General features: G+C 50.3%; 10 protein-coding genes across 10 annotated transcripts; 5 read left to right on the forward strand and 5 right to left on the reverse strand.

Moving 5' to 3' along the window:
- Positions 1-1182: 1182 nt before the first annotated feature.
- Positions 1183-2429, reverse strand: BDR25DRAFT_364780 (uncharacterized protein; the record flags this gene model as incomplete). Its single annotated transcript, XM_033696863.1, has 4 exons — positions 1183-1452; positions 1502-1613; positions 1663-2259; positions 2326-2429. 4 exons carry the CDS (start codon positions 2427-2429, stop codon positions 1342-1344), a joined length of 924 nt encoding a protein of 307 aa, XP_033554654.1. The 3' UTR covers positions 1183-1341.
- Positions 2430-3507: 1078 nt separating this feature from the next.
- BDR25DRAFT_338554 (uncharacterized protein) lies at positions 3508-4024 on the reverse strand (the record flags this gene model as incomplete). The annotated part of the gene is made up of 2 exons (XM_033693288.1): positions 3508-3894; positions 3941-4024. 2 exons carry the CDS (start codon positions 4022-4024, stop codon positions 3508-3510), a joined length of 471 nt encoding a protein of 156 aa, XP_033554655.1.
- A 2796-nt stretch (positions 4025-6820) lies between these two features.
- Positions 6821-9085, forward strand: BDR25DRAFT_206674 (uncharacterized protein; the record flags this gene model as incomplete). Its single annotated transcript, XM_033684500.1, has 4 exons — positions 6821-7207; positions 7268-8223; positions 8280-8810; positions 8863-9085. The coding sequence occupies 4 exons, from the start codon at positions 6821-6823 to the stop codon at positions 9083-9085; spliced, it is 2097 nt and encodes a 698-aa protein (XP_033554656.1).
- A 5236-nt stretch (positions 9086-14321) lies between these two features.
- BDR25DRAFT_330465 (uncharacterized protein) lies at positions 14322-15422 on the reverse strand (the record flags this gene model as incomplete). The annotated part of the gene is made up of 1 exon (XM_033692530.1): positions 14322-15422. Exon 1 carries the CDS (start codon positions 15402-15404, stop codon positions 14322-14324), a length of 1083 nt encoding a protein of 360 aa, XP_033554657.1. The 5' UTR covers positions 15405-15422.
- A 159-nt stretch (positions 15423-15581) lies between these two features.
- On the forward strand, positions 15582-17760 carry BDR25DRAFT_275252 (DEAD-domain-containing protein; the record flags this gene model as incomplete). Its single annotated transcript, XM_033687482.1, has 2 exons — positions 15582-17335; positions 17390-17760. 2 exons carry the CDS (start codon positions 15582-15584, stop codon positions 17541-17543), a joined length of 1908 nt encoding a protein of 635 aa, XP_033554658.1. The 3' UTR covers positions 17544-17760.
- Positions 17761-18369: 609 nt separating this feature from the next.
- Positions 18370-18725, forward strand: BDR25DRAFT_206365 (uncharacterized protein; the record flags this gene model as incomplete). The annotated part of the gene is made up of 3 exons (XM_033684487.1): positions 18370-18400; positions 18526-18542; positions 18603-18725. The coding sequence occupies 3 exons, from the start codon at positions 18370-18372 to the stop codon at positions 18723-18725; spliced, it is 171 nt and encodes a 56-aa protein (XP_033554659.1).
- A 2911-nt stretch (positions 18726-21636) lies between these two features.
- BDR25DRAFT_4210 (mitogen-activated protein kinase) lies at positions 21637-23572 on the forward strand. Its single transcript, XM_033698545.1, has 6 exons — positions 21637-21702; positions 21940-22221; positions 22277-22472; positions 22522-22903; positions 22956-23303; positions 23359-23572. Exons 2-6 carry the CDS (start codon positions 22112-22114, stop codon positions 23385-23387), a joined length of 1065 nt encoding a protein of 354 aa, XP_033554660.1. The 5' UTR covers positions 21637-21702; positions 21940-22111; the 3' UTR covers positions 23388-23572.
- A 442-nt stretch (positions 23573-24014) lies between these two features.
- On the reverse strand, positions 24015-24932 carry BDR25DRAFT_364792 (uncharacterized protein; the record flags this gene model as incomplete). Its single annotated transcript, XM_033696864.1, has 1 exon — positions 24015-24932. One exon carries the CDS (start codon positions 24930-24932, stop codon positions 24015-24017), a length of 918 nt encoding a protein of 305 aa, XP_033554661.1.
- A 418-nt stretch (positions 24933-25350) lies between these two features.
- Positions 25351-26184, reverse strand: BDR25DRAFT_275262 (mitochondrial FAD-linked sulfhydryl oxidase ERV1). The gene is made up of 2 exons (XM_033687483.1): positions 26024-26184; positions 25351-25933 (listed from the first exon to the last, which is right to left on the reverse strand). The coding sequence occupies exons 1-2, from the start codon at positions 26119-26121 to the stop codon at positions 25474-25476; spliced, it is 558 nt and encodes a 185-aa protein (XP_033554662.1). The 5' UTR covers positions 26122-26184; the 3' UTR covers positions 25351-25473.
- A 116-nt stretch (positions 26185-26300) lies between these two features.
- BDR25DRAFT_207285 (PQ loop repeat protein) lies at positions 26301-27351 on the forward strand (the record flags this gene model as incomplete). Its single annotated transcript, XM_033684522.1, has 4 exons — positions 26301-26354; positions 26396-26413; positions 26473-26676; positions 26737-27351. The coding sequence occupies 4 exons, from the start codon at positions 26301-26303 to the stop codon at positions 27349-27351; spliced, it is 891 nt and encodes a 296-aa protein (XP_033554663.1).
- Positions 27352-27787: the final 436 nt, after the last annotated feature.

Consider the following 27787-nt stretch of genomic DNA (forward strand, 5'->3'; position numbering starts at 1 on the left):
CTTAATTACGGCTAAGGTTTCTGCATCTCCGGTTATTGCCTTTAGTCGCAGAACTTCGCTTTCCAGCTCTCCAACCTCGGCTTCTTTCTGGGAGAGTTTCCTTTGTACAGTCTGCAAAGCATTGGCCTTGATCTCCAGATCCGCTCGTAGATCATTGACTGATTCCTTCAGGGATTTGTGCTCCGCATCCAGAGTGTTGTATTTGTGCCCGCTCTGTCGCTGCGACGACGCTAAATCTTCCTTCGCTTCGTCAGCTTCCTCCTGTAATTGTTGGGCATTTTCTTGCGATAATCGCAGTCGACGCTCCAGATCCTGTCGCTCGTTTGCGCTCTGGGTCTGAAATTCAGAAAACTCGCGCTGAAGCGATTCGTATTTCTTCGAAGCCAGGTTGCGAGAGGTCTCCGCCTGTTGCGCCTTCTTGAAGTCCGCTTCAGCCCTATTCTGGACATCCCTGATTTCTTGCTGGTGCTGTAGGTTCAGCATTTCCTTATCCTGCTTCGCCGTCTCCAACTCATAGCGAAGGGTATTGATCTGCGCGCGAAGGTCCTCATTGACTGGGTCGGCGGGTAGCACTGTATGCGGAGCGTTTTGCGCAATCTGCGAGACTCGGAGCGTGCTACGAAATGTCTCGCGGAGTGGTTCTCGTGTCGGCGGGGGTGAGGATTCACCAGTGAATATGTTGAAGGTTGGTTGGTTCTGGTTTCTCGCGGCGGCCATGGTATTCTGTCTCAGCGTGTGGAAATTGGTTATGGGTTGTTTACTTGGCGTTTCGAAACGCGGTCTGAAGAGAGATGGTAGAGCTGTGGTGGCTATAAGCAAAGAGAAACATGGGTGTTCTCGAGTCTTTCATGCCATGGCGTTTTCGCATACGATTGTTAGCGACAATGCGCGGCTCGGGGTGAAAACAAAGCTGTGGTGTTTTGAAGCACGGATTCCGTTTCCGCCGCGCGACTTATTCGCGAGCCACATGATCGAGCCGTATTGCTTAGTCCGCTAGTCCATTACGGGTTCGGGATGTCCTTTTCTCCTCGTGCACAATCAGTACATAGAGAGGTCTGAAACTTGATAAACTTCAAATCTTATTGAATCTCTCCCTTAATCTAATCTAGTAACAGCTAGAGTCTATGATCTCCCCTAGCTGCTGAGAAATATTGAGCGGAAGCCGCCATCTTGAGTGATTGGGGCATGACAATAATCTAGTTTTCTGGCATCTCCATCTCCATCTCCGTTCCTAGTTGACAAGATGGTGACGCATAATACATGTAGTAGACATAATCCCCCGGCACTTAAGCATTCGAAATCTCAGAGACTTCTGAACTTCGCCACTATCAGATATCGATATTAGGAGACATAGTATTCACGTTCCATCCAGGTTGGCACGAACTTGAAGTCCTCGTCAAGATAGGGACCACCCGACCTCTCCACCTCAAAACAGTTGTCGTAGTCCTTGCACTACCCATGCTGAGCTACACATTGACCACACTCAAACGAGAATGCTTACCATATCTTTATCCTGAGCGGCATATTGGAGGAACACATTGAGTTTGACTCGGTAGTCCATGGTTGAAACATTGAGAGTTGGGCTAAGTCTACGCATAAAATTGGCGGCATATCTTTTCTAGTAAGTAGAGGCCAGCTTTGCTTGAGATGGGTATTTCTTACCCTCGTAGATTGCCCCCAAGCTGCTCCCGCTTCCACACATCCACCACCACTTTTGCGGAAACAGAATGATCGGCGTGGTCAGAACCATCATTATTCTTTCCAGGAAGCGGGGTCTTGAAGTCGAGCACACGAATGTCACATGCCGCTCTTTTCTTCAATATGGCACCAAGAAGATCCTGAAGGGATTCGAGAGTATACGTTGAGCTTCCGTCGATAGCAGTGAGAGACTTGATATCACCATCGTAAAGTCTCTTCAAGGATTCGCCGTCGTTTGCTGCGTAACCGCTGCCATCCGCAGTGCCACTTGGAAGACGGAGATAGAGGATCTGGACCTGAGGCACATCCTTTAGCGAACGGAATAAGATGACCTTGCCATTGAATTGCACATGGGTCTCATCCCAAGCGGTCTCATCCGGAGCGGTTCCTGCCATATACGAGTATGCGTCTTCTAAGCCTCGTTCGAGCATATATGAGAAGTTTCCTGTAGTGCGGCCCCGATCACCAGAAGTGAATAGAACTGTGGTGACACATTTGAAGACATAGAAGTCATGAAAGAGGTCCGGATTCTGGTAGAGAAGGCCATCAGCTGGATGAGCACTGAAGTAGATGGAGCCACTGATTGTATTAGCGTGGTGAGATGGCAGAGATTAGGACCAGTCCTACCCCTCGCAGTGGAATGGCCTCTCAGCGTCGCTAGATTTGGATACCAGAAAAAGCACAAGAGAGAATAAGACGAGGAAATAACGAAAGGAATCGAGTCCGGGCATTATGACCACTGAACAGGAAACACGACCAAAGGAGTGAGTAAAACGAATTGTCAGGCTGATGAAGAGTGAGTGCGGCGAGAAGGATGATGTCGATGGGACAGAGAGACGAAGTGTGGAGGTGGGTGACTATCAATACCTTAGGCCGAACAGGGTAGCCACAAATCAAGTAGGGAAAGAACATCCACGACCGAGGCTATCGATGACTAGCATCCAAGTCCATTAACGCTCAACATCTAACTACTATCCCATTGCATTCGCGTGAGGCTCTTAAGGATGATCTCATCCGCATAATGCAAGTCCCGGTCAGCCAGTCATTATGTACCCAGTTCTTGGAGGAACACAACCCAGTTACCTCATATCCAAGCCCTACAAACTTAAAGCGACAGCCCCTCTTTGTCCTTGCAAGGTATCCTCTTGCCTCTTGAAGTGTATAAGGGGAGTTCTGCCTCTGCGCGACTACGAGTGGTCGGATGGAGGGCTGGGCTGAGAGAGGGAATAGTTTGAACGCGGACGCTCGCCACGTAGCCGCATGTCTTTGCTGAACAGCCTCATGGGAATGGGATGGAGTTTAGAATGACGGCCGCGACGATCTATTTTTAGGTGTTCGTTTTCGGAATAGCGCGGTTGCAGGTGACGAAAACCCAAAATCGGCATCATCGCCAGTGCTCGAGATCTCATTGAAGGTTATGCATTTCTCTTAGTTGTACAACATTTCTCACTGGAATTATTACGTAGATGCCTCAAATTATTCAATCTCCAAAGGTTGTTACTCGCGGAGCTTAAAAGGGTACTTCTTGGATTCCAATCCACGGTTATATCGCAAGGTTAGAGCTGATTGATGGTGGAGGGCATGGAGCAGTCAATTACGTGGTAAGAGACGACCTAGGTAGATTGAGGTGAGGTGTAAGGTCTCTAGAGCTCAAGAGAGCTCAGAGGTAAATATACAGTAGTTAAAAGAGCGCTAGTCCTAAACTGGAAAAGGGTGAGAGGTGAAGACCCACAGTCACCCTGCGCTGGGTCACGTGAACCGGTTTCACGTGCGACAGGTTAGCTCATGCCCTGTCCTTATCCATTGCCTTTATTTCCCATTACCCTTCTCCTCCATGCCGTCCCTCCCTTTGTTATTGTATTTACCCGAACCTTTCCCTGTGGCGTCTTTGCAAACATTATGGCCTGGCATCGCGGGCAAGACCCCACTCGCGATCGGATCCAAGTCGCTTGGAGCGCAGGTCGCTGGTGAGGCGTAGGGTCCAACGCCTTGCCCTTGCTCCACACTCAATTTTTCGAATTTCTCCTCAGCCCACGAGACTGCATCGTCGACAATCTTTTTGACGAATCCTTCGGTCACCGACGATCTGGTGGTCGTGGAATGGGGCATGAGTCCTTGATCTCCGCTCGTAGCTTTCGTGGCCAGGTCAGGAGTCTTCTCCGGCTTTGCTGGGGGAGACTCTGACGCACTCCGCGGCTGTTCAATTAGCAATTATTATTACGACTCGTCGTGGGATTCTTACGCTTCCCTTTCCAGGCACGGCTTGCTTGCTTGCATTCTTATTCGTGGTCTCGGTCAAGGCACAGATCAAAGGCTCCACCACCATTTCTGGAGATGAAGGCAGACAAGGGTTTCGAACCTGTGTGCGAGGCGGAAAATTGGAGGACCAAAGCTGTTCAGACCGCTAGGGGTACTTAGTGTTAAATGAATTTCGTTTGCCGCCGATGAGTTCCAACACTAGGCCATGGAGGGAAACAGCTTTGAAAGGGAAGGAAACAACGAACGCATTTCGGGTACCCATCCAGTTCCCGTGAAAGTGAGCATGTCAAATGTCAAAGATCGATACTCCCATTCGAGGAAATAGTGAGCACCAGAAATATTCTTCTGCTCTTTGTTCGACCAAAGTTTCAACCTCAGATGATATTTTAATCAGCCTTGGGGCTTGACGTCTCACCATACTATATAAATCGCATAGCTCCTCGGACCCTCAGTCTACAATATATCGCTTCTTTCATAACTCATACCCCTGCAAGACTACAGATATGTTCTCATCATGCTCGGTGCTTCTTGTGGAAACAATGAACGAGCCTAGTGAATTTTCATTTTTCTTACGATTGTTTATATCACCACTGTTCTGACCTTCTGCACATGTTTCTTCAAGGCCTTTTGCTCCACTACATTTTTTTGGACTTCACTTGTAGAGTAGAGTATTGCTAGCGTCTCATCTATAGACAATTCCACTCTGGAAGGTAACCTAGCACTTCGATATTAGAGAACTCTCACAATGGTAACACTGACAAAAATAGCCCCTCTGGAAGCGATTACTCATTACCTCGTCAAACTAAATTCTAGAAGATATGGCCTTTTTGCCGACCCACTCACGCTTGAACGTTCGCACATACTCCGTAGAAGACTATGTAAGGCGATGCTTGGAGATGGGGAAGCCATCTCCTTTGGAATTACCTTTGGGACATATATTCTTCCCCAATGTTCGGCCTTTGGCCACAATATTACTCGCACCGTCTATATTGCTAGTATCTAAGCCTGGGTTTCAAGAATCATGTACGCCTCGTCATGATCTTTCCGAAGCGTGCCCATCGTTAATGGTAATTTCCCTGGTGTCCTTTGTTCACCGAGACTATTGGCACGAGAGGAGTGGCTGCCTTTCTAGTGCCCGACTTTGGGTTATCTCATTGATCTGCGGCGCATCATCCGCAATACCAGCCAAGCTGTCCAATGCAGGTGCTAGTTAGCGAGACTCGACTAAACTCATTAACGCAGGAGAAGTAGGACCCTTTCCCGTTATCCCGAGGGATGCTCACATAGCAGAATGCCACTTCGCCCGGTGGGGTACAGTCTAGTGGAACTAGCTTAGCCATTGGCGACTGGGTGTATTGTGACTGGACTTTGGATCGCAAGAATATGGCATTTAAGGACAACCAGTGGCGACTCCTTTGACTATTGATGGAAAGTGCCCTCTGGCCAGCTAATGAGACTGGTCGTATCCCAATTTGTGTAACGTGACTGATGAACGCGAGTAATTAAGCTCACCCTTGTCACTGTGGCGCGAAGACGGGCGGTTCAACGAGATAACCGCCGTGACTTGCAGACTCCAAGGGTCCAGCATCTTTGATTGGTGATCTTCTAGAAGCAACTCCGTCTTCGATGCGGCTTCCAGCGGATATCAAGTCTCCAGATCTTCCAATGTAGGGATCGTCATAGCAAAGGCTTGAATTTTATATTGATAGCAAGCAGGTTGTAAATGTGAACGGGGCTTGCGATAAGTTACTTCACGTATCGGCCAGAATGGCAAATTAACCTGCTGGACACGGCCAGTTGAGGAACTGATAACGCTGGAGGGGACTAAGGGAGAGCTGAAAGGTGACGTTGGTGATGGTCGACTACTGGTTGGATACCCCGGATGATGCACTCCACATTCTCCACGGCTTCCAGTGCTTCGATGACCAGGATGAGACCCTGCAGCTCTCATTTGGGCAGCAAAGAAAAGCAGCTTGATGCAGAGAAGCCACCCTTTGCCTGTCACAAGTCGTGGCCGACGTCGACTGATACTTTCAGAGGCTTGGCGCAATATCGGGACGCAGGTAGTTCTGGAATCTGACATCCTGGATACTTAATGGGTGGATTTGCTGCAGGTCCACCTCTCGTCTTCTGCTGATCGAAGCGGTCCCAAATACCCCTACTGGCCCAGCAAATAATGCGCCGCCGTAAGATCTCGGAGGGGGGGTTGTTGCTTAATTAGCCTGTATTATATACGGCGTGGCATGGCATCGTACGGCGGCAGACAACCTCGCTTCAACCCTCCCTCTCCTGACGGACGGCATAGCTAACCATGATTTGGTCATTCATGCCCCATGCCCGCTGTGGACTGGAAGCGGCCAACAGCCCGCATGTCCCACTTGTGCGTGGCTGCCACCGCCACCCGAGTGGTCTCTCCAGATGCTCGTCGACGGGATTAGGGGCAATTTAATGTTGAGTGCTAGGAGAGCGCGCTGGTGTCACAAACCTGGTGCCCTCGATGGCCGACTCCCTGACCCCTGCAGCCCTCTCAAACGACGTTATGATTGTCTGAGCGAGATGTGGAGTGCCCCAAACCCTGCCCCCGCACCCGCACCGTTCATCTCGTTCTGGTTTTGGAGTAAAGCTAGGGGAGGCTAGGGTTGACATTGATATATACATTGGCCCTCTCTTCATCTCTCCATCTTGCCGGCGACTGTGCTGAACCCACCTTCCTCCCTTCCTGCTAAAAGCACCTGTCCTACCCCTCCTGCAGCCACCGCTCTAACGAGGCGTTTTCCATCATCGAACTCGCCGTTACGTCTGTCACGCCGCAGCGACTTGGTCGTGCAGCCTTCCCCGGCCGCCGTAACTCCGTCCACCAATCATGGCCGCTGTTACGCCCTCTCCAGATGTTAGTCCCGTGTCAGCAGCAACGACCAATGGACAGTTCCCGCGAGACTCCTTCTGCCTTAATCTTTCCACTCTGCCGGACGCGAGCAATTTTGTCTTGAAGTCGACGCTCAAGTCTCCCCATCTCCTAGAGTCTCCGAATGGCTTTTACACTGGCACCGGAGCGCTGAACGGAAATTTCAAGAAACGACCCCGCAATATGTCCCAATCTTCGGGTACAGATCGTGAGATGTCCACAGACACTACACAAGCTCAAACCAATGGTGCCGCGCCCACCAGCAACGGTGAGCCGCGCCCAAACACCAAGAAGCGCCCCAGTACCGACACAATAGACTATCCGCGTCGGCGCGCAACCATTGCGGTATTGCCCCATTCAAGCATCTGCGCCTGCATTCAGGAATCAGTACTAACCACCAGGCAGTGTGAAATCTGTCGGTCTAGGAAGTCTCGGTGCGATGGGTCAAGACCCAAGTGCCGTTTATGTACGGAGCTCAACGCAGAGTGCATCTATCGAGAACCTGGAATCAAGCTGGACGCTGGCGACAAGCTTATTCTCGAGCATCTGAGCCGTATTGAGGGTCTGCTGCAGTCCAATCTTGCGAATGGACTCGGCCTTTCAACACACTCGCCCGCTGCGAGTAACTCTACGAGTGAGGAGCTTTTAGCTCGTAGCACCGGCAACATGGCTGCTTTAGGGTTAATTCCCGCTATGAATGGCCTTGGGACTTGGAACAACTCATCCTCGAACATATCCACCATGCCGAAGACTCACACGACTCCAGCGCTGCATCTGCTTAAGATGCCCATGATTCGCGAGCTTGTTTCCCGACCATACGACCCGCAAGTTTTACTCCAGCTCGAGATGAACCGAGAGCCTCTGTCCCTCGGTACATCGCTAGGTTTGGATTTGTCCAATACGGGTGCATACGTACAAGCTTTTTTCGAGCGGGTCAATGTCTGGTACGCGTGTGTAAATCCATATACTTGGACAAGTTACTATCAGACAGCCCTTTCTCATGGTTTCCGCGAAGGTCCCGAAAGCTGTATCGTCCTTCTAGTGCTTGCCCTTGGCCATGCTGGGAGCGAAGGCAGCATTTCTCAGCAACCTCCCGATAAAGACCCTCCTGGATTGGCATACTTCTCTGCAGCTTGGGCGCTTCTACCCAGTTTGGTGACAAGAAACAGTCTGCTTTCTGCGCAATGTCAAATACTAGCTGCTGCCTATCTATTCTACTTGGTTCGGCCTTTGGAAGCTTGGAATGTCATGACGAGCGCCAGCATGAAGTTGCAACTGCTCTTGGGCGCACCCGGGAGACTCCCGCCTCATGAAAAGGAACTTAGCGAAAGAGTGTACTGGAACACTTTGATGTTTGAAAGGTAAATTCGCAGTTGAAGCCGCGACTGACCACTGTCGCTAATCAATCTTTTCACAGTGATCTCCTAGCAGAGTTAGACCTGCCTCATTCCGGAATTGCCCCTCTTGAGGAAACGGTTGGTTTACCCGGCGGCTTCGAAGATGTCGGAGCTGAAGCTCTCGGAAGAGACGAATTATGGTACTTCCTGGCTGAAATCGCTCTTCGAAGACTCCTGAACCGAGTGAGCCATTTGATATACGCCAAAACAAATCCGATTACGTCGATCGCTCAGTTGGATCCCCTGGTCGCCGAGCTGGACTACCAGTTGACTCAGTGGTATGAAGGACTCCCAATGCCCATCCAATTTCCCCACGGCAGAGTCCCGCTCCAAAACACTGTTCAGACTGTGCTGAGGCTACGATACTTCGCCTGTCGCACAATCATTTTCCGGCCGTATATTCTCCTGGTCCTTCAAGATGAGAATCTAGCACTCGACCCCAACGTACAGGACAATTGTAGGAAGTGCCTCGAAGCATGCATCCGCCAGCTCGAACACATCACCGCGCATCACGCTGGTCACCTTCCGTATCTCTGGCAAGGCGCCCTTTCGTAAGTTTAATTTATTCCGTGCTTAATAGCCCCTGTTCTAACGTTTTGGTAGTATCGTTTCGCAAACCCTTCTTGTTATGGGCGCAACTATGTCCCCTTCCCTCTCTGCACTGCTTCCACCTCCCCACCAGATGGACATTATCATCGACGATGTTGTTCTTGAAATAGAACGCTATGCACGACTTGCGCCAAGTCTCCAGCTCTCTGCTGAAATCATTCGGGAGGCAGAACAGCGGCGGCAAGATTGGCTCCGCCGAGCTGGACTGAAAGTGTGAAGGAAGCGAGGTTGATGGCTAGTGGAGTGTCAGATCTCTGTGTGTACCCCTAGTAACATGCAGCGTGTCATTGATCAGCTAACCATTCACAGTAAAGATACTGCACGCCTAGGTGCTCAAAATGACCCAAATCAGGAAGTGTGCATTGCGGTATTCCAGGTTAATTTAGCCTGTCACTACAGCTGTTTCCAGATGGCTTTTGGACCCAATCGTGGGCTTCACTTGTGCGACGCCTTTTCTTACACGACACAAGCGCCTCTCCGTTGAGCTCGGAATCGAATGGAAATACGCGAATAGGTAGACCGCCGAATCCAGCAATATATGGACCCCATGTCGCCTATCAACTCCCGACAGCAGGACCCACTCCAGACCCTGAAATTCGGGGCTTCCAATGTGGAGTCTCCCCTCCCGCAACTCGATGTACTTGATGGGGAATATTGAAAACCGTATGGTGGCCGGCGGCGGTACCCTGGAGATCCTGTGCGCTGGTCGCCGTTTGCTCTTCATTCCCAGCAATTCGCTATCAAAGACCCACCGGTTAAGTTTGCAGGGATCTCAGCACCCCTCCTTCGAAATCATTCCCTTGTCCTTCTCTTGAGTTAGCATTTTGGAGATGGAAATTAGTGCGGAATGTCTCAAGAAGGACAAGGGAGGGTAGGGCTAGGACTCTTGAGGCATGCCGAGGTCCAGGAAATGGGTCGGGCCAATCAGGACCTCAAGCGAGTTAGACTCGGCTTAGCGGTCATATCGATGAGCTCAAGTTATGAATGGGTTCCTCATTGTTCAACGCTAGGACACTGCATTTATTGAGTCATGTGGTTGAATATTTCCTGTTCTTTGATCTATCAATATCCTCTTTAACAAGTCGGCTGGGATCGGCAATGCGTAGTATTGCACATTGGGAGGCAAACGGTTTGGTACCGACATGTACAATATATATATCTGGGAAGGGGCGACTCGAATCGATGACTGGTTCATCGTAATGCTGTGAAGATGCAGGGAGTGGTGACACATCTGCTAACGAGTCCTCGCTAGAAGTGTAGAACTGTATCATAGACTCAGAAGCCAGCAGTGGCGGAGAGAGCAGAGAAGAGAAATGAAGGAGCTTCCAGAAGCATATACGAGGTCCCATGATCGCCAATGCGAAGATCCTTCCCTAATCCCACCTGGAAACTGCGGAAACATAGCACGAAAAGAGTGAACAATTGACTAGTGATACCGGCGGACATGTCCCTCGATGTCGCTTCCTAGCCACTAACAAGGATCCAGCATGGCTTCTTCTTCCTCTCTCCAACAAGGACGGCGCTAGAATCGTGTCTCTTCAATCAAGCATAGATTAAAGAAGCTTAAATGGGTGACATGGCTCGGGGAACGCGAGTGGAGCAGTTGGGGGACCTCGCCAGCAAGGGGGACCATGATTGGGCGTCTGCACCCCGCATGGTGATTTATCCCACGACTGGGGTAAGGCCTTCTGGAAAATCGAATCGAAGGTTTTGCGGAGTGCTTCCCTCCGCTCAACCGAAGCGGGCAGTCCCACCATTGTCGAACAGGAGGGAAATCGTGATGTGGAGAGGAGGAGGAGATTTGCCATGCATGACAAGATGCATCTGATGCTTTCCTGGAGGTAGATGTGACTGGGCACCAGGCATGCACGCGCTCTGTGACACCTTAACGCACTGTCAGCGTTCGTCCTCCACGCCCTCTCTCGAAATTTTCCTTCTCTCCCGCTTCTGCATCGCAACTGTCAGGCCACATGGCGCCCCTCTTGCAGGTTCCCATTCTTCTAGACTCCTCAACTGCGCCCACGCTGCAGCTGCATGCTCAGTATTCAGCTTGAGGAGACCGCCAAGGCTGAGGATTCATGAGCCTAAGAAACCCTGGTCTATTGACGACTTCATTAAGATTGCCCGTGCCGCTGCTATCGCTCAAGGATCACTCGCATGTTGCAACGGCTTCTTTGTACGTAGTGGAGCGTTGCACCTGAAGAAGTTGTGGGTCAGGTATCGAGACCTTCCTGGTACGTACCTCCCTCGTGACTTGTCAACCTCGTACCAACCCCAAGGTGTTGATGGCTTCCAACGGCCATTTTGTTCGTCCGCACATGGAAGAGAGAAGTCACGCACCCGCATCAAAAATTTCCTGGGTGACGACCCTCCCCAGCGTCAGAAATTTGTGGTGGGGTGAAATTGAGCAAGAAGGTCTGGATTGGGAATGGCTTGCTCTCACTTGCATTGATCGTGGCTGAATGGTTGCCCTCCAAAAGCCAACAGCAATGACTTTCGGAGCGGCACGTCAAACCAGTCAAAGTCTGTCAGCACGTCGTTTAAGACACTCCATCTTGACTCGGCCCCTCCATCTTGACTCGCATTCGCTCTTTCTCATGAGCTATCATGACCAACCGCGAGGCTTTATCGATAGTGAACGCCTCCCAAGTCACTCGTGACAGAAGGAGCACTGGTGCCAAGTTACTGGACCTCAGCCAATGTACGTTCCCATTGGCCGGTGCGTTGAGATGCATATAGCCTGTCCTATAACCTAGTCCACAATTGGATCCCTCGGGCAACACTCAAGCGAACGCACGCGGCGAATGTTTTGGCAAGTACTTGCCGTACAAGACCTCCATTCTTTGCAAACATTAACCGGGAAGGGTACATCTCTAACCTGGCTCAAGACGGTGGAGTCGGTCGTACCCGGTGGAACTTCTGCAGTCCGAAATGAGATCGGAAAGAGATATTCCTGGGAAAAGTGTTGTGGTGGCTAGATGGGATATTGCGAATCAGTTGGATTGGCCCTATTGTCGCGTGAGATTGGGAGATTTAAGGACCCAGGATCGCTGATTCGTGTTGCAACTTTAGTGCAGGTCTGGCTGTGAGCCAAATATCTGGTTCTTGAAAACGGCCTTGCGTATAACCCGTCCCGAGCAGGGGTTTGATGGCGAAATATTAGCCGGGTTTCTCTGCTATAGGTCAATCGTGAGGTGACCTCGTCAATATACCTTCCACAAGCCTTGAGGCAAGAAGATTCGCCCTGGAATCTGGTAGATGCGAGCTTGCACCCTTTGCGCCTTGCAGAGTTTTCGACAGAATGGACATAGTCTCCCTTTATCTTCCGGCCCCTGCCGGAACTCTGATCTGATCTCGAATTCGGCGGTCAGTGCAGTGGAGTGAAACGTCCACACAATCAGGAGATCTAGCCCAGGAGCCTTGCTGGAAAAGTCCTCTACTTGATGAAATTTGCACCGCATTGTTGGAGGCGTGAGCGGCGACAGGTCTGAGGAAATTATCGTTAAAACTTTACCTTGGACACGACCGACTGCATCTCCAAGTCCGATTCTGATGCAAATTAAAAAGCCGCCGGCTTCAAGACCAAAGCACTGGGAGAACGTCACCCCGTAACTGAATTTCGAATACAAATGGTGTTCAGATAGCGTGTATAGGATCAGTGTTCGCGTCAAAGGCTTGAGTGAAAAAAAGATCCTCCTTGGAAGGTCTGGCCAAGCCGTCCGCTAGGTTGAGGGAACTTGGTTTGACCTTCTAGCTCCGAGACGTTGCAGAACAAACAGAAGCTAATGCAAAGACGATGAGATAGGAACGGATGCTGTCAGACTAGTTCCTGCATCCTCCTGTTCGCTTGGATGTTGTGGTGCTTTTGCATTCATACACCCTGGAGTCGGGGACCGACATGCAGGTGAGTATATTCCGCACCAGTAAGCGTACTAAAATCAAGATTAGAGGGTGTACCAATGCTTGTTCATATGTGAGAATTGACCTGTCGGGCTGCCTATAAGATCTGAGGAAAAAAATAATTTTCAAGCGTGGAGTAATAGGAGCATATGAAAACATGGGGAAGTAATAGATGACTCAGAAGAGGCTAGAAAGCAAGGTGGTCAGACAGTGCCAGCTGGCGTCCACGTCATGAGGAAGAATGAAGTCTTCGTTATCTGAGCACGTATCGCAAAGTGATCTTAGGAGAGCTTGTGATGGTGTAGCAAGTTTCTTCACCATTACAAGACTCTTTCAAAATTCTTCGAAATAGGGCCACCCTCCCCAACGCTTTCTCGATTCCTAACAGTTCCAAGATTTTGTTCATTTCCTTTACACATTTTTCTCTCTAACACGATTCGAATAGAGATACTCATGTAGGCTCTTAGGAATGATGATGAGCCTCACCGGTTGTATAAGGTAGAATCCTGACATAACGAAAGGAAAGTACCCTTCTCTCCTCAATATCTCACAAACGCGCTGACTTTTAGCTTCAGGTATGACACCTGGTTTGCCCAGAAGGCTATCCAAGAGACAGTTCTGGAGAGACAGAAACACCTACTCCTTAGAAGGCCATTGATGAACCCGCAATGACGTTACCGACGGTACGAGAGACGAAAGATGGTTACTTAAAGGCTCACGTATGGAATATTCTTCGCTGATAGCCAGAAGGATCAATCTTTTGCCATGGAAGAAACACTCGACACTACTTTGAGGCTAACATAGTGTTTACGATGACCGGTCATTGGGCCAGACCAATCCACTGTTACGAAGCGTTGTGTGAATCAGCGACTTTGGCTATGACGTGCATTTCAGCGGCTTTGGGGTGGACCGGATTCATTTGTAGCTTATGCAGTATTCCCTCATACGGCCTCAGAAAGGTCGCCGTGTCAGGTCCATAAGTAGACACGGCAATCAACAGTCCGAAGACATTGTTGGAAGGCTCTCCCAAGGCCTCGGCCATATACGAGATGGTGCATTCTCTGGTCATCGCAAGGGCTCCACAGTCTCGTGCTCAAAGTCAAGCGACGATACCTTTCGGTGAGCTGTTTCTCGGGGACTCTGTATGAAAACTACAACATTTAGATCCTGCTTGCATGATGCAATCCGATTAGAGCCAGAAGTGATGGCAAATTGATTTCCAGCCATTGCTGCCAGCAACATCGGCTATTAGAGATGTATGGTCTCTCGGTATTCGCTTCTCTACTGTTGTCTCGATTAAACGCCAAGAATAAGTCGACAAATTCGGAATCCGGAATCGGGCTAGCTAGGTTTGATTAGGCTGAAAGTAGGACCCTTTGTGGGAATATCCGATAAACGGGAGCACGACGTTAGAGAGCAATGAATGATGAGTTATCTGTTTTCATTTGTTCGTAAGACGCCGAGGCCGGTGTTATTCTTGCATCATGCAGTGTGAGTACGGCAAAGATCGGATTGAGGACTCGGCAAGTAGATGTCGCAGACGATCAGCCACCTCATTTTTTGTACCTGGATACAACTTTTCTCCGTTTCTCGAACATTTCTCCCGCTTGCGAACCACTTCCTCGGGGCCTGTCTTGTATTGGGCGCTTGCGGCTCTTCTCTAGGGACCCCAATGGGCCACCCTTTTTCTGCGTCAGCCGCTCGATGCGATCCAAGCCTGCTCCTAACCCCCTCCATTCCTCGCCACCCCAGCCTCCATCGCGAGTTCGATTGCCCTTCTTGGCTCGCTCTTTCTTGCTTTCCTTTGGAAGACGTATGAAATTAGACTCCTCATAGTCGCGCCGGTCAGCCTCATCTTTTCTCTCTCGTTCTGATTTCGTATGGCGACCACCGGACACGATAGTGCTCCCAATGCTCGGCTCAGCCAATGGCGCGGCGGAAAGTTCAGTTGCTACGAATTCGTCTAAAGTTGTAGATTTCTCAAATCGCTTAGATCCTCTCCCTTCTCGTCCATGGGTGGTTGGCATAGTCATAGGAGTAGTTCGAGGAGGCCTGTATATGCCTTCTTTTGAGGGCTCTTTGGTCGTCTTGTTGCTGGTTGCCTTAGGTCGTACAAAAGCGGATCGGTTAGGACCGTAAGCTATATCGTCCAGGTCTTCATTGGTTTGAACAGAGGCAGCTGATTCTGCATCGCTTGACTCCGAGTCTGACTCTACGTCTCCTTGGGCTTTCTTCGCGCGGTTTGAATCTGAACTCTGGAGAGCTTGCGTAGCTTTCCTTGCAGCGTCATCTGCTGAGCGGACTATTTTGTCAATTTGATACCTGAGACGGCTCTCAAGAGGACGAACGCCTTTTTCGAGGTAGACTCGGAGCTCAACGAGCTTTTTGATCACCTCGTCCTGAATGTTGGTTGCATCGTCTTCAATCTTTGAATCGGTTCGGGATCGTATTTTCAACAAAATGAGGAAAACAAGGTTCTGGAGGTACGATAGAAGTAACTCGTTCTTCACATCCAGTAATGAAATGCCTTCCTTTGGTGGGAGAATGCCATCCTCTTCGGGTATTGCTTCTGTAGCAGATTCAATGGACACAGTTAAGGTAGCAAGAAGCGATGATAGCGAATTATCCACGGCCATTGCGTGCGGCGAGCGTTGGCCACATGTGCTTGAGTTGTTGAAGTAAACCTTTGTAGCTTGAGATTTTGCTAGCGCGCCAAGTCGCTAAGTCTTCGCGGGTGAAATTTCTGCCGGCGCCGAGAAAAAAAGTTAATTTTCTTGCCCGTCACAGACTTCACAGATCAGCACCTATCCAGCATGGGAAAACGAGCCATCGCAGATTTAATTGCGGACGAAGATGCAGTAATAAACTCAGATTCTCTTTCACGAAAGAAAAGTCGTAAGGATAAGAGCGATAAGATCCGGAAACCTAGGAACGAATCGACCGCCAACAGCACCGCGAGGGAGGATGGGAACCAAGACAGTGCAGTGGCAGTGAATGGAAATAGTGAAGAAAGGGAAGCAGATGATGAGAAACTTGCGAGGGCTGAACGAAAGGCCGCGAAAATGGCAAGAAAGGAAGCAAAAGAGGCAAGCAGGGTGCCGAAATCGCCAATCGACGGTTCAAATGCAGCCGTTACAACCGCAAGTAGAGGAAGAGGAGACGAGGAATTAGCTAAAGCTACAAGGAAAGCTGCGCGCAAGGCCGAGAAGAAACGATTAAAGAAATTAGCCAAAGCCGAAGCTGCTGACATGGGTTCTACACCAGCTTCGTCCGAGGTCACATCAAATTCGACATCTGCAATTGCCTCTAGGAATGAATCTTCTGCAACTAGTCCCGAGCCGATTGCAGAGCTAGCGTCAAAATACTCCGAACACCCCGAATTGACTGGGCTGCCGCAGTCAGAGATTGACTCCTATCTGGCTTCTAACTTCATTAACATTGAGGATCCGTTTGACTTCCATCGACGGCCCCGTCCTATCATCAAGTTCACCTATCTACCCACGAGCGAAGCCCAACGAGCGGCTTTTGCCTCTTTCGCTGTACCTACTCCTATACAAGCCGCAGCATGGCCATCACTCCTGTCGGGAAGGGATATGATTGGAGTAGCAGAAACAGGGTCTGGGAAGACACTTGCTTTTGGCGTACCTTGCGTCAGTTTCATCTCGAGTCTTCCGAAGAAACAGCAAAAGGGTGTCAAAGCTGTTATGGTTTCCCCAACAAGAGAGTTGGCGTCGCAGATATATGACCAATTAGTCAAGCTGGCCACGCCAGCAGGTCTCGAAGTCGTCTGCGTCTATGGAGGCGTTGCAAAGGAACCGCAGGTGAAGGCAATTCGAACTGCACACATTGTGGTTGCTACACCTGGTCGACTGAACGATCTGATTAGCGATGGTTCGGCTGACCTCAGCAAAGCAGAATATGTGGTCCTTGACGAGGCTGATAGAATGCTCGACAAAGGGTTCGAAGAAGCCATCCGGCAGATTATTCAATGCACCCCACAGAATCGACAAACGTTGATGTTCACGGCAACCTGGCCTCCCTCAGTCCGTGATCTGGCATCTACGTTTATGAAGTCACCAGTTAAGATCAACATCGGTAACAACCCCACTGGAGAGCTACGAGCCAACACACGCATCAAGCAGCTCGTCGAGGTTGTTGAGCCTCGAAATAAAGAGTTCAGGTTACTCCAACTGCTGAAGAAGTATCAGTCTGGCCAAAACAAAGACGACCGAATTCTCGTTTTTTGCTTATACAAGAAAGAAGCCACGAGGATCGAGAACTTCATCCACCATAAAGGCTTCAGAGTGGCTGGTATTCATGGCGATCTCAGCCAAGACAAAAGAACTGCGTCTCTTGACCTATTCAAGAAGGGTGAGGTTCCTATTCTGGTTGCAACAGATGTTGCGGCGAGAGGCCTGGATATCCCAGCGGTCAAGTTGGTTATCAATGTTACGTTCCCCTTGACTGCAGAAGATTATGTCCACCGCATTGGACGAACAGGACGAGCGGGTAAGGAAGGCCTGGCTGTCACAATGTTCACGGAACATGATAAAGCGCTTTCCGGAGCGTAAGTGACATTTTCTATTTCTGTTAGTTAAACAGCAGCTAAATGATTCTTTAGATTGATCAACGTTCTGAAAGCCGCAAATCAAGAAGTCCCAGAGGAATTAATGAAGTTTGGTACAACGGTGAAAAAGAAGGGTCATGATGCATACGGCGCACATTACAAGGAAATCGACCCCAGCAAGAAAGCGTCCAAGATTACTTTTGATTAGAGTGTGTATGATGTATGTGTTGATGGTAGGGTTCGGCTTCCAGACCGAGTCGGCGACCTGGATGTGGATGCATAGCTCTTTTAGGCAGCACAGGCGTTTTTGGCGGTATGGCAAAAGTTGTGGGCATGCATGTATGGATTCTTTTTGATGATTGATGGGGTTTCATAGGTCATTACTTGGAAATATCCGAAATGGGGCGGGTCAAGCCTTGTCTAAGCCTCCGACGTTCATTCTAAGCGTGGGGTCATTGCTGTTGCATGCCGAAGTGTTCCATTGATGACTGGATAGAGGATCTGTTACCTCTCCTTGATATGGCAATTACGTAGCAGCACAATGAGAACCTATTTTTGCTCTTTACCTAGGATATTGGTGGCCTCTGTCGTGACAGTTAAACTTATTCCGAAGTCGACGAGCAAAGTCAGGGCCGAGAAGTGCACGTGGAGATTTCAAATACCTCATTCCCACACAAGACCGTATCCAAAAAGAAATAGGTGTCTCGACATATCCGCCGCCGCAGCGAGTTCTGAAACTCGAATGACGTGCCGTCAAAGACACTCCCGCCCTGGTGGTAGCCGTCGCCACATCCCGTGACATCGGCGACCATAACTTCGGCGAGGTGAAATACGCGGGTCTACCTATATGTATAGGCAACACCGCCTTTTCCATAACCGGCTTTACTATTTCAAATCATATCTACGGAGCTGTTATATTCTTCAATACTGTCCCAGCGACTTCTAGGATTTCGTTGCGTTAAACTGCACTGTTGTTGTCTTCGGAAGTACACACATATCAATCCGACTAAGCCAAACCTACATAAATCCGCATTATGTGCCACCAAGCTACTTGCAGTAATTGCCGTGAGTGTTACTCTATCTTCTTAGCCATATAGATTATCCCTCACTCATTCCGATTTGTGAACCCTTCTCTCAGCTTTCAACCATCCTCCTCCTGCAACCTAAATAATGCTAACAGTCTCTTCCAGACAAGACCACGTGGTGGGTGAGTTCACCTATATCTGTCCGCTTACTTGGGAACCTCGTTCTAACTCTTTCATCCAAGGGTTGCGGCAACCACGTCCCTAGCGTTATGAAATCCATCCCCACCGAGCAATGGTGCACGTGCGAGCCCAAGGTCGAGAAAGACGGAACACAATATCCACCCAAGGGAGCTATGGGCAGCTGACTAGCGGGCCTTGCGTTCTGGCGCAAGGCTTAAAGGGTTGCCAGCTTGCATGGCTGACCAAGGGGGAAGAGGATGGTGGTATGCCGCTGGAAATTGAAGGATGAGGGAGCTCTCGATTTCGGATGTTCGTGGATTACAGCTAAAGGGTCTCCTAATTTTTGTCTAAGGGATGAAGGTCTGAGGGATTCGGATGGGAAGGATAAGCACTGGAGAGAGGAAAAGGACTTCGGGATTCTAAGCGGCATTGGTTCATCTTGGTACGAGACTAAAATAATGATTTCAACACAATAATGGTTGAATGGATTTAAATTCAACTCTCTATCAGGGAGCGACTTGACACGCACCTCTACCTATGCCCGCTGAGGCTCCGTAGTGTAAATGGAACACAGTCTTGGAGTTGAGAGGAGATCGAATAGCCCACACCGTGTTTTGAATATCTTGTGTGCAGCCAAAAAAAAAAACTCTTACGGAATTACGCGCCTGTTGCATCAGATGTTGGGGACTACCTTTGTATGAAAGACCGAAAGACCCTCACATAGTGCTTTGGGATAACTGCTTCTCAGCATACTTGACCGATGAAGTAGAGAAGTTGCTGTTGTCGTATCTGGGATGCTATTCTTGAACCTTTTCAAGACCAGTTAGCTTGAGAGTGACGGCACTTCCTAGTGAGATTTATCCTTGGAAAGAATTATCTAGTTCTCATAAAAAGTGCGGAGAGACAGAGAAAAGAATAGAGATAGCATAAAAGGGAGGTGTATGCGGGATGAGAGAGTTAGGAAGGACGAAGACTACATGTCCCACTTTAATGAGCCTGTTTGAGTTACGTAGGACGCGGAACACTTACACATGGCTGCAAGATCCCTAGATCCGCATCACTTCAACAATGCCTAGCTCAAGGCATGTGTTCGGCAGCCACCGGGACCTTGCAGCAATGGTTACTCTGTCCCCACGCTTCTTCCGACCCAAGTATCCATAACAGCGGGATCTCCGTAACTGGTTAATCCCCCGCAGTGGGTATCCATGGAATAAAACACCTGTAACGATCGCCACCAAAGCGGTTGAACTACATCCCACCTCAATGGACATCTCGGCCCCAACGTCGTAATGGCAGGAACCACTATTCGCCCCCTGAGGGCGCTCCCGAGATTATTTCCATGCCTTCAAGGTACGCTCAGAACTTGGAGTCACACAGTTGCATTAGACTCGCACAAAAGTTTGGGAGATAGCTTTAGCTCTATCCTGCCTGCCAAAAGCGAAAGCCTGGCTGGAATTAGATCGGTATCGGTATATCAGAAAACCTGTTATCCGACCACAGCATTAAGACGGGTATTGAAGGTGCAGAATTGGCTGCCTCAGGAGAGGAGAGGAGAGTTAGTGATTCGCACTGTTAATAATGAGAGACGGTTCAGAAGTGGTGAGGATATCTCGGCTCCGGACTGAAACGCTTCCAGAAAAGTATCATATGCTTCCACGTCAAACACAGGAACCGGATTCAAATGGATGGGCACCGAGATGCTTGGGAGTCTCTGGCGCTTGGAGACGTGAGGAGGCGCAGCAATGTTAGGATCCAGCGCGCCGGAGTGGTTTTCGGCGGCTACGGTTGGCGGGTGTGGTGTCGAGTTGAGATGGAAGTACGCCGCATGCTGGACGGACATCCAATGACTTCGGGAACGTAGATAGCCGCATTGCAGACCTCGGCCTCATACTGGGCCCGCTAAGTTTAGATGGGGCAAAGGTCAAACAGGAACAACTCGGCGCCCCTGCAGGCGAAAGTTGGCTGGTTCAGCGGTTCCTCGCGGATGGTTTCAGACGTTGCCCTACAATGCTTGGCTCATGGTGCTGGTCCGTCTGAGCACCAGCCACGACGCCGAATTGGCGTCGTAGACGATGTCGCGCGGCTGATTGGATGCCCTAGTCCGCTACCGTGATAGACGTGTGATGCAGAGGACTGGATGTAGGGAGGCAGCGCAGATGACGAAAAGCAAGTCAAGGGGGCCAATTCGGGAAGGCGGGGCCTCTGCGAACCTTGGAAAGACATGGCACCATGATTCGACACAGCCATATGGCCTTTGATGGGGATAGGTGTTTCTGGGAGCTGCGCATCGGGGTGGTGGTGATGAGGGTTGCATATAGCAGAAATCACAGGAGCTTCTCTAGGGTGCTGACAAGTGTGTCTGGGGCGAGATTCCTCGGAGGCGTGAGACATGCACGACGGTTACACCAATGGAAGCTGCGGACCCAGAAGGGCGTCCCCAGCGGCTAACGCAAGGCCGGACAAGCTTGCTTCGCGGGTGTGGTGCCAGCCCGCGACTCCAGGCCAGTGCGAGTTGCTGCACCTTTCACCACCAGGCACGGCCGTCGCGATATATCTGCGCATCCTGTTCGCGCTGCTTTGCCTCTTCAAACTCCATCTCCTACGCTGCTGTTCTACTGTTCAGCGCCCACTTTCGCCCTTGATACCAGGTTCGCACCAGCTGGAGACCCTCGTCCGTCGACACTTTGCAGCGACCCCGCCATCCCACCAGCACAGCACTGCGCCAACCGCTCCACGCGATAACATCCCCACGACACAAGACGCTACGCTGCGCTGTCAGCTCGAATTGCTGTGAGTAGCCACGTTTGTGAGCTTAATGTGCCTCTCGATTGCCTTCTGACGACAACGACAGGGTTGACTTGGCGTCGTAGCACTCACCGTGACAGCTCCTGCCCCCCGGCGACCCTCGACCCTTTCCTGTCACGACGGACGCTCTTTCCACCTCTGTCTGTCGCGCCTTCCATTCCCACGTTCCGCGGTAGTGCTCCTTCCGTGCTCGAGCAAAAATTCCACCACTCCTTCTGCCTATCTGACTTTCGGTCGAGGCACAACCAGGCTTGTCACCGAGAAATTGGAGCTTTGCCACCCTAGAAAGTGACCAAGGGACTGTCTCCAGACCAAGAAACTCACCAATATTTGGGTGTAACGGGGAAGGCTTGAACGGTATGTGTAGAACTTTGCTTTCAGTCTTATACGCGGTGTGCGTCGTGAGGAAGGAGCTATTCCATTGACTCGGCTCGGATGCCGAGCGGAGAGTCAATGCCGATAGCCTTCGCTGCGAATTTCGTGCTCTAGCGGGGTTATCAAAGGAACGAGTGAATAAGCCTTTCCGGAACTGACTGCCTGATTGAGAATAATGGTATTCTGTTCATCTTCCATTGTCCCACTGACAAACAATAGAGCAGAGTTTTGCCGAGACGCTTTCGATCCTCGAAATTCTTGCCTCTTCCTTGAACCTCGTACCATCCACTAGCGACCACCCTCCACTCTAGACACCTCTCAGTCCGAGCAACAGCTCAATTCAACCACCCCACCGCGCAGCAGCGCATAATATCCCACCCACGCTTCCAACATGTCTCGCGCAGCAGCGTCGAGCGGAAGCTCCCGGAAGATCTCCTTCAATGTTTCAGAGCAGTACGATATTCAAGATGTAGTAGGAGAGGGCGCGTACGGCGTTGTCTGGTAAGCATCTGCTATAGCATCATAACAACGACTAGGTGCTAATCATTGGCCATAGCTCCGCGCTGCACAAGCCATCAGGCCAGAAGGTTGCGATTAAGAAGATCACACCCTTTGACCACTCCATGTTCTGCCTGAGAACTCTGCGAGAAATGAAGCTTCTTCGATACTTCAACCATGAGAACATCATCTCCATTCTCGATATCCAAAAGCCCCGTAACTACGAAACCTTTACAGAGGTTTACCTCATCCAGGTATGAAGATTCTGATAATCCTGGAGCGCATTGGCTGATTTCCGTGCAGGAACTCATGGAGACCGACATGCATCGTGTTATTCGAACGCAGGAGCTGTCAGATGACCACTGCCAGTACTTTATTTACCAGACGTTGCGCGCTCTGAAGGCGATGCATTCTGCAAATGTCCTTCACCGTGATCTCAAGCCCTCTAACCTTCTCTTAAACGCTAATTGCGATCTCAAAGTCTGCGACTTTGGACTTGCTCGATCTGCCGCTTCAACTGAGGACAACTCTGGTTTCATGACTGAATACGTCGCTACTCGATGGTATCGAGCTCCCGAGATTATGCTTACCTTCAAGGAGTACACAAAGGCGATCGATGTGTGGAGTGTAGGCTGCATCTTGGCTGAAATGCTTAGCGGAAAACCGCTGTTTCCTGGAAAGGATTGTGAGTGTTTCAGAGATGCATGATGTAGTCATCACTAACCCCGTGCCCACAGACCACCACCAGCTCACCTTGATCCTGGATGTTTTGGGCACGCCGACCATGGAGGACTATTACGGCATCAAGTCCCGTCGTGCTCGAGAGTATATTCGCTCCCTGCCATTCAAGAAGAAGATTCCTTGGAAAGCTATGTTTCCCAAGACGTCTGACCTTGCCCTGGATCTTCTGGAGCGATTACTCGCCTTCAACCCCGTGAAGCGTATCACGGTAGAAGATGCCCTGAAGCACCCATATCTTGAACCCTACCACGACCCAGATGACGAGCCAACCGCCGACCCAATTCCCGAGGAGTTCTTCGACTTCGATAAGAACAAGGACAACTTGACCAAAGAGCAACTCAAGCGTAAGTTGAAACACTCCAACCCCTCGATCTTAAGTTCTTGCTCACACGACCCCAGTTCTCATCTACCAGGAGATCATGCGGTAATTGCCTGCCATTTAACAGCAATCTGAGACGTAATTCCACTCCATGTCTTACCCATCTGAACGAATTTTAGCTTCAATACACATTGAGGATGCATCTGAGAAGCTGGTCTGAGCTAACAGCATCGAGTTGGGCTACCATTTTCATCGAAGATCTTCCCCAGTGCAACATAATTCGGTCGGCAGCATTTCTTGGGTCTTGGAATATATTGCATTGGTGAACGGCAAGAGCAGTCGGCTGGACGGGAAGGGTAATTCCGCTTGAACCTAAACTAACACCTTTTTTTTTCTTTTTCTTTATATGTATTTTCTGTCCGCATATCTGTTTGTCTTGCTTAAGACTGGATGTTGCGGGGAGGTTTAATGAAATACAGTTAGTCACTCAAATTTTGGTGGCTAAGACATGTACGGGTCGACACAGAAAGACGGACGGATGGGTGGGCAGGACTAATCTCCTTGAAGAAAGTTTTCCCCAGAACAAATAGACACTTGTGACTAAAACTAAAAGGCTGCAGACGTGCGTTAATTTCCAACACCACATGCTAAGATATAGTTGCCACTAATCGAGACCATGTCCCATATTTCGAACTCATGCAAGAACTCACCCCACCAAGAGTGTTCAAATAATTGCTCAGATCCAAACATCAACCAAACCCCCTCTATCGCCAGCAGGTGTCTTGCACACAGCCGGATCGAACGAGCGCAACCTCGTCAACGCAGCCGTCAACTCTTGTGGGTTCACACCGTTTGATATCTCTGCCTGTTGGCTGTCAACGCCACTCTGCTGTGGTGCTCTTCCATCCGCCGACCGAACCTCGCTGTCCAGGCAGTCATCTCCCATATGCCTCCAATCAACCGTTCCTCCGCCACAATGTCGACAAGGCATGCTATTGTTGTTTCTTTGCCACCATGATGCACTTCCCGGGATCGATCTGATGAGACCTTCACCGTGCTCCATTATCGGCGAGATCGACCCAACCTCTCTGTCTGTGGCCATCGCGTCTCCACGCTTAGCTATATTTCCCCACCACCTTCGCTCGTTCTGCGCTCTCGATGTAGCACCACTTCCGGCAACTGTAGTCCCGCTCATCGAAAACACCTGGGATTCCGAGCCATATGGATTCGATCTTGTGCTCAAGCTGCGGGCCACGAAGCCCTTGACCACCATCCCCGATTTCGAATACCAAGTTGACTTGGAATCCACCGGCTTCACGCTTTGCCTCTCGATGTCCGTGTCTCTGCTTCTATTTCCATCTGTAGATCGTCGCCGTTCCGCCTTCTTTCTGTTATAAACTTTGCGGGCTTGGAAGATGAGGACTCCTGTGACGACTACGACAATGGTGATTATAGCGAGGAGGTCGCCGTGGTCGAGGCCCGAGAATTTGGGATTCTTCTTGAGGAAAGTTCCTCCTGGTGGTAGAGTTGGAGAGGTGGGATTGAAGGGGTCGAAGGGGGGTGGCTGGCCGGTGAGGCCGTGGGAGAGTGGTGTGGATATGGGTGTTGGCGTGGGTGTGGGTGTAGGAAGTGGCGCTTTGAGCTTCCACGGCATCTTGTCGGACGGTCTTGAGAGACGTCTCTGATGTTGAAGATAATGACGCTGTGCTCAGATAAGGAGGGAGCGAAGGGCAGAGGGGTCTTTTGACGCAACGGAGTATGATGCTGAGGTGAATAACATTCTCTCAGGGGCAGTGGCATGGTTTATATGGAATTGAGCGGAATAATGCTTTGTTGAGATCGAAGTCGTGAAATCAGAGATGCATGTTCCAAGGTTGGTTACCGCCGAATCTGGAACTCTGATGTCGTACCTGTTATTGGTGCCGAGTGTCGAGCAACCACAGTTCTAGCGAGGGGTATCTCAGCAAATTCCGATAGCATTTCTCCCCCAAGGGTCGGGTGGCATTTGGGGTCTTGAACTCTTGGCATCGTCACATGATCGTGCATTATTCTTGAAGTTGAGATTGGGATTCCTATATTTAACGCCGCCCAATGCCTAGATTAGTACTGGAGTGGAAATACCCGCTATGCAACATATTTAATCCCATGTATATTCATACAGCATTTTCACAAGTGCCACTCTGGCGGTAGATAGCTCAGTCACATCTCCCATCCTTCCACCCAGTCCTCCACCTCTCCTCCCACTTCCCGCAATCAAACTCCTTCTTGCCTAACTTGACATTCACTGCATTATGCGCCTCACACATCCAGCTCCCAAACTCATCACGCGAGCTCACTCTTGGTGCATTTCCGTCTGCCTTCATCCAGGCCTGGAAGTCAGAGGCGCAGTACCAGCATGGGTATAGCTTGGAGAAGGTGTGGATGAAGGTTTTGGTTTCGGATTGAAGTTGTGGTGAGGGGGAGACAGGGTAGGACGCTGTTATGGAGTGAAGGAGGGTCCAGGAGGAGCGACCAAGTTGTTCGACGTCTGGGGGGCAGTCGGGGGGGTAGGTAGGGACATCGGCGGTGGCGGTAGTAGTTGTGGTGGAACTGGTACTGGCGGGCGACTTTTTGGCCATGGCGAACCAGGAAGCGACAGAGGTGCAGGAGCGGCAGCTATAGCATGTCAGACCCCATCTAAGGATGGAAGAAATAAACTGATCAAAGTTCGAGTTTCTGGCGCATAACATGAACAGAAGCACTCACGGCTTCCCGTCCGGCCCTAACACCACACCCTTTGGAAGCCTCTTTGGCACAGTCTCTATCTGCTCTTCATTCTTCTCTTCCACTAGACCCGGGGCCATATTTACATATATATATAAAAAGAGTGTGGCATACGGATACGCGTTGTGCACGCTGATTTGAAATGCAAGAAGCTTGGAATGACTGTCACAGGATCGTCCGTGCAGGATTTAGTGTGGCGCCGATCCTTGCAGCTTCCCTGCAGCTTCCTCGCGTACCTCACGACTACACTCGAAAGACGATGGATAACCCGGTTGCGGCGAATGTATTGGGGACCATGGGCGCGGTAGGTATAGTCTCCGAACCTCTCGCAATGGAGGCTCATGGAATCTGTAGGTGTGCTGGTCTGTCCAGGTACATCCACCTCCCTCCCTCATCGATAGCTGGAATCGGAAGGATTGAGAACGGAACAGTTGATACCCCAGATCATAATAAATTGGCGACGACACAATGCCACCGGCCTGCAACCGACCATGATGATGCTCTGGGCTTGGGCTGGCGTGCCGCTAGGCGTGTACAACATCGTGGAGGACTTCAATGTCGCGCTCCGGATCCAGCCGCAGATATTAACCTTCTTGAGCTTGGCCACTTGGATTCAGTGCTACTACTATGAACGAGTGCGTCTATCCAAGTGCCTCTTGTACTACCGAAGAATCCAGGCTAAATTGGGCTCGCAGAAGTGGACCGTTCTCCGCGCCCTCGTTGTCGTAACTCCGATCGCCGTCTTCATGGGTGGAATCCAAGTTGCTCTTGTATTCTCATTGAGAATCGCGAAACATCAACATCTGCAATGGCCGTTGACCCTCATGGCGGTGCTTTCAGCTGTACTGCTAGCTGCTGGGGTGCTTCGACACTATTGGGACATCTATATCCACCGCACAGTTCGCGGTATCTCGTTCATATTCGTGGGCATTGATGCGATGGGCGATCTGACATCTTTAGTCTCGGTCCTCTTTCAGCCTACATTTGATGTTCTCGGACTCGTCATCTATGGTAGTGAATTAATCCTTTGGATTGGCGTCTTCGCCTGTGGAGGGTATTACAATTTCGTCCCATGGGTGTGCAAGAGGTTGGGAAGGAAAGGAAGAAACGCGGGAAGTGAACAGGCTTCGCCAGTCCCATCAAGACTTAGCGATCATTGGAGTACTATGGCGGAAGGTGGAGTGCCTATTGCATTGCATGATTTACCCTCCAGCACGTCCGTTTTTCGAACCCCTTCTGAGCTTGATGTCGTAAGAGCGCGGACAACGATATCCAGAAGAAGCGACAGTGAAGATGAGGAAAGGGCTTGATGATAGCATATCAGCGGTGCTGGAAATAGTGAAGAGCATGGTTAGTGACAGCCCAGTGAATATTAGCGTATAGCTTGAAGTGAGAGCGTGGTGGCATTCCAATTCCCAACGGCATAGTGACAGGTCGCAACTGCGTCACGTGCGCGCCAAAACGCGTTCACGGCCCCAGACGCTGGTCCTTATCAGCTCTCACCTGCAACAAGACAACCACAGGATGTGGGGCTGAGAAACTTGGGAGGGTTTCGTTTTGGCGCAAAGGCGGCGAAGAGGACTTTGAACACGGATATTCGAAAATTCGCGCGTACCCAGCATCACCTAAACTCTTCCACCAGCGCCCTCACTTCCGCCCAGCTATATTTCGACTCCACGCACAACCCTTGGTCACCTCAAAATCCACGGAAGAACACCCCGCCCTTTACAAAAACCCACCACCTAG

Source organism: Lindgomyces ingoldianus (genome assembly GCF_010093535.1).
Source record: "Lindgomyces ingoldianus strain ATCC 200398 unplaced genomic scaffold BDR25scaffold_1, whole genome shotgun sequence".
NCBI lineage: Eukaryota > Fungi > Ascomycota > Dothideomycetes > Pleosporales > Lindgomycetaceae > Lindgomyces > Lindgomyces ingoldianus.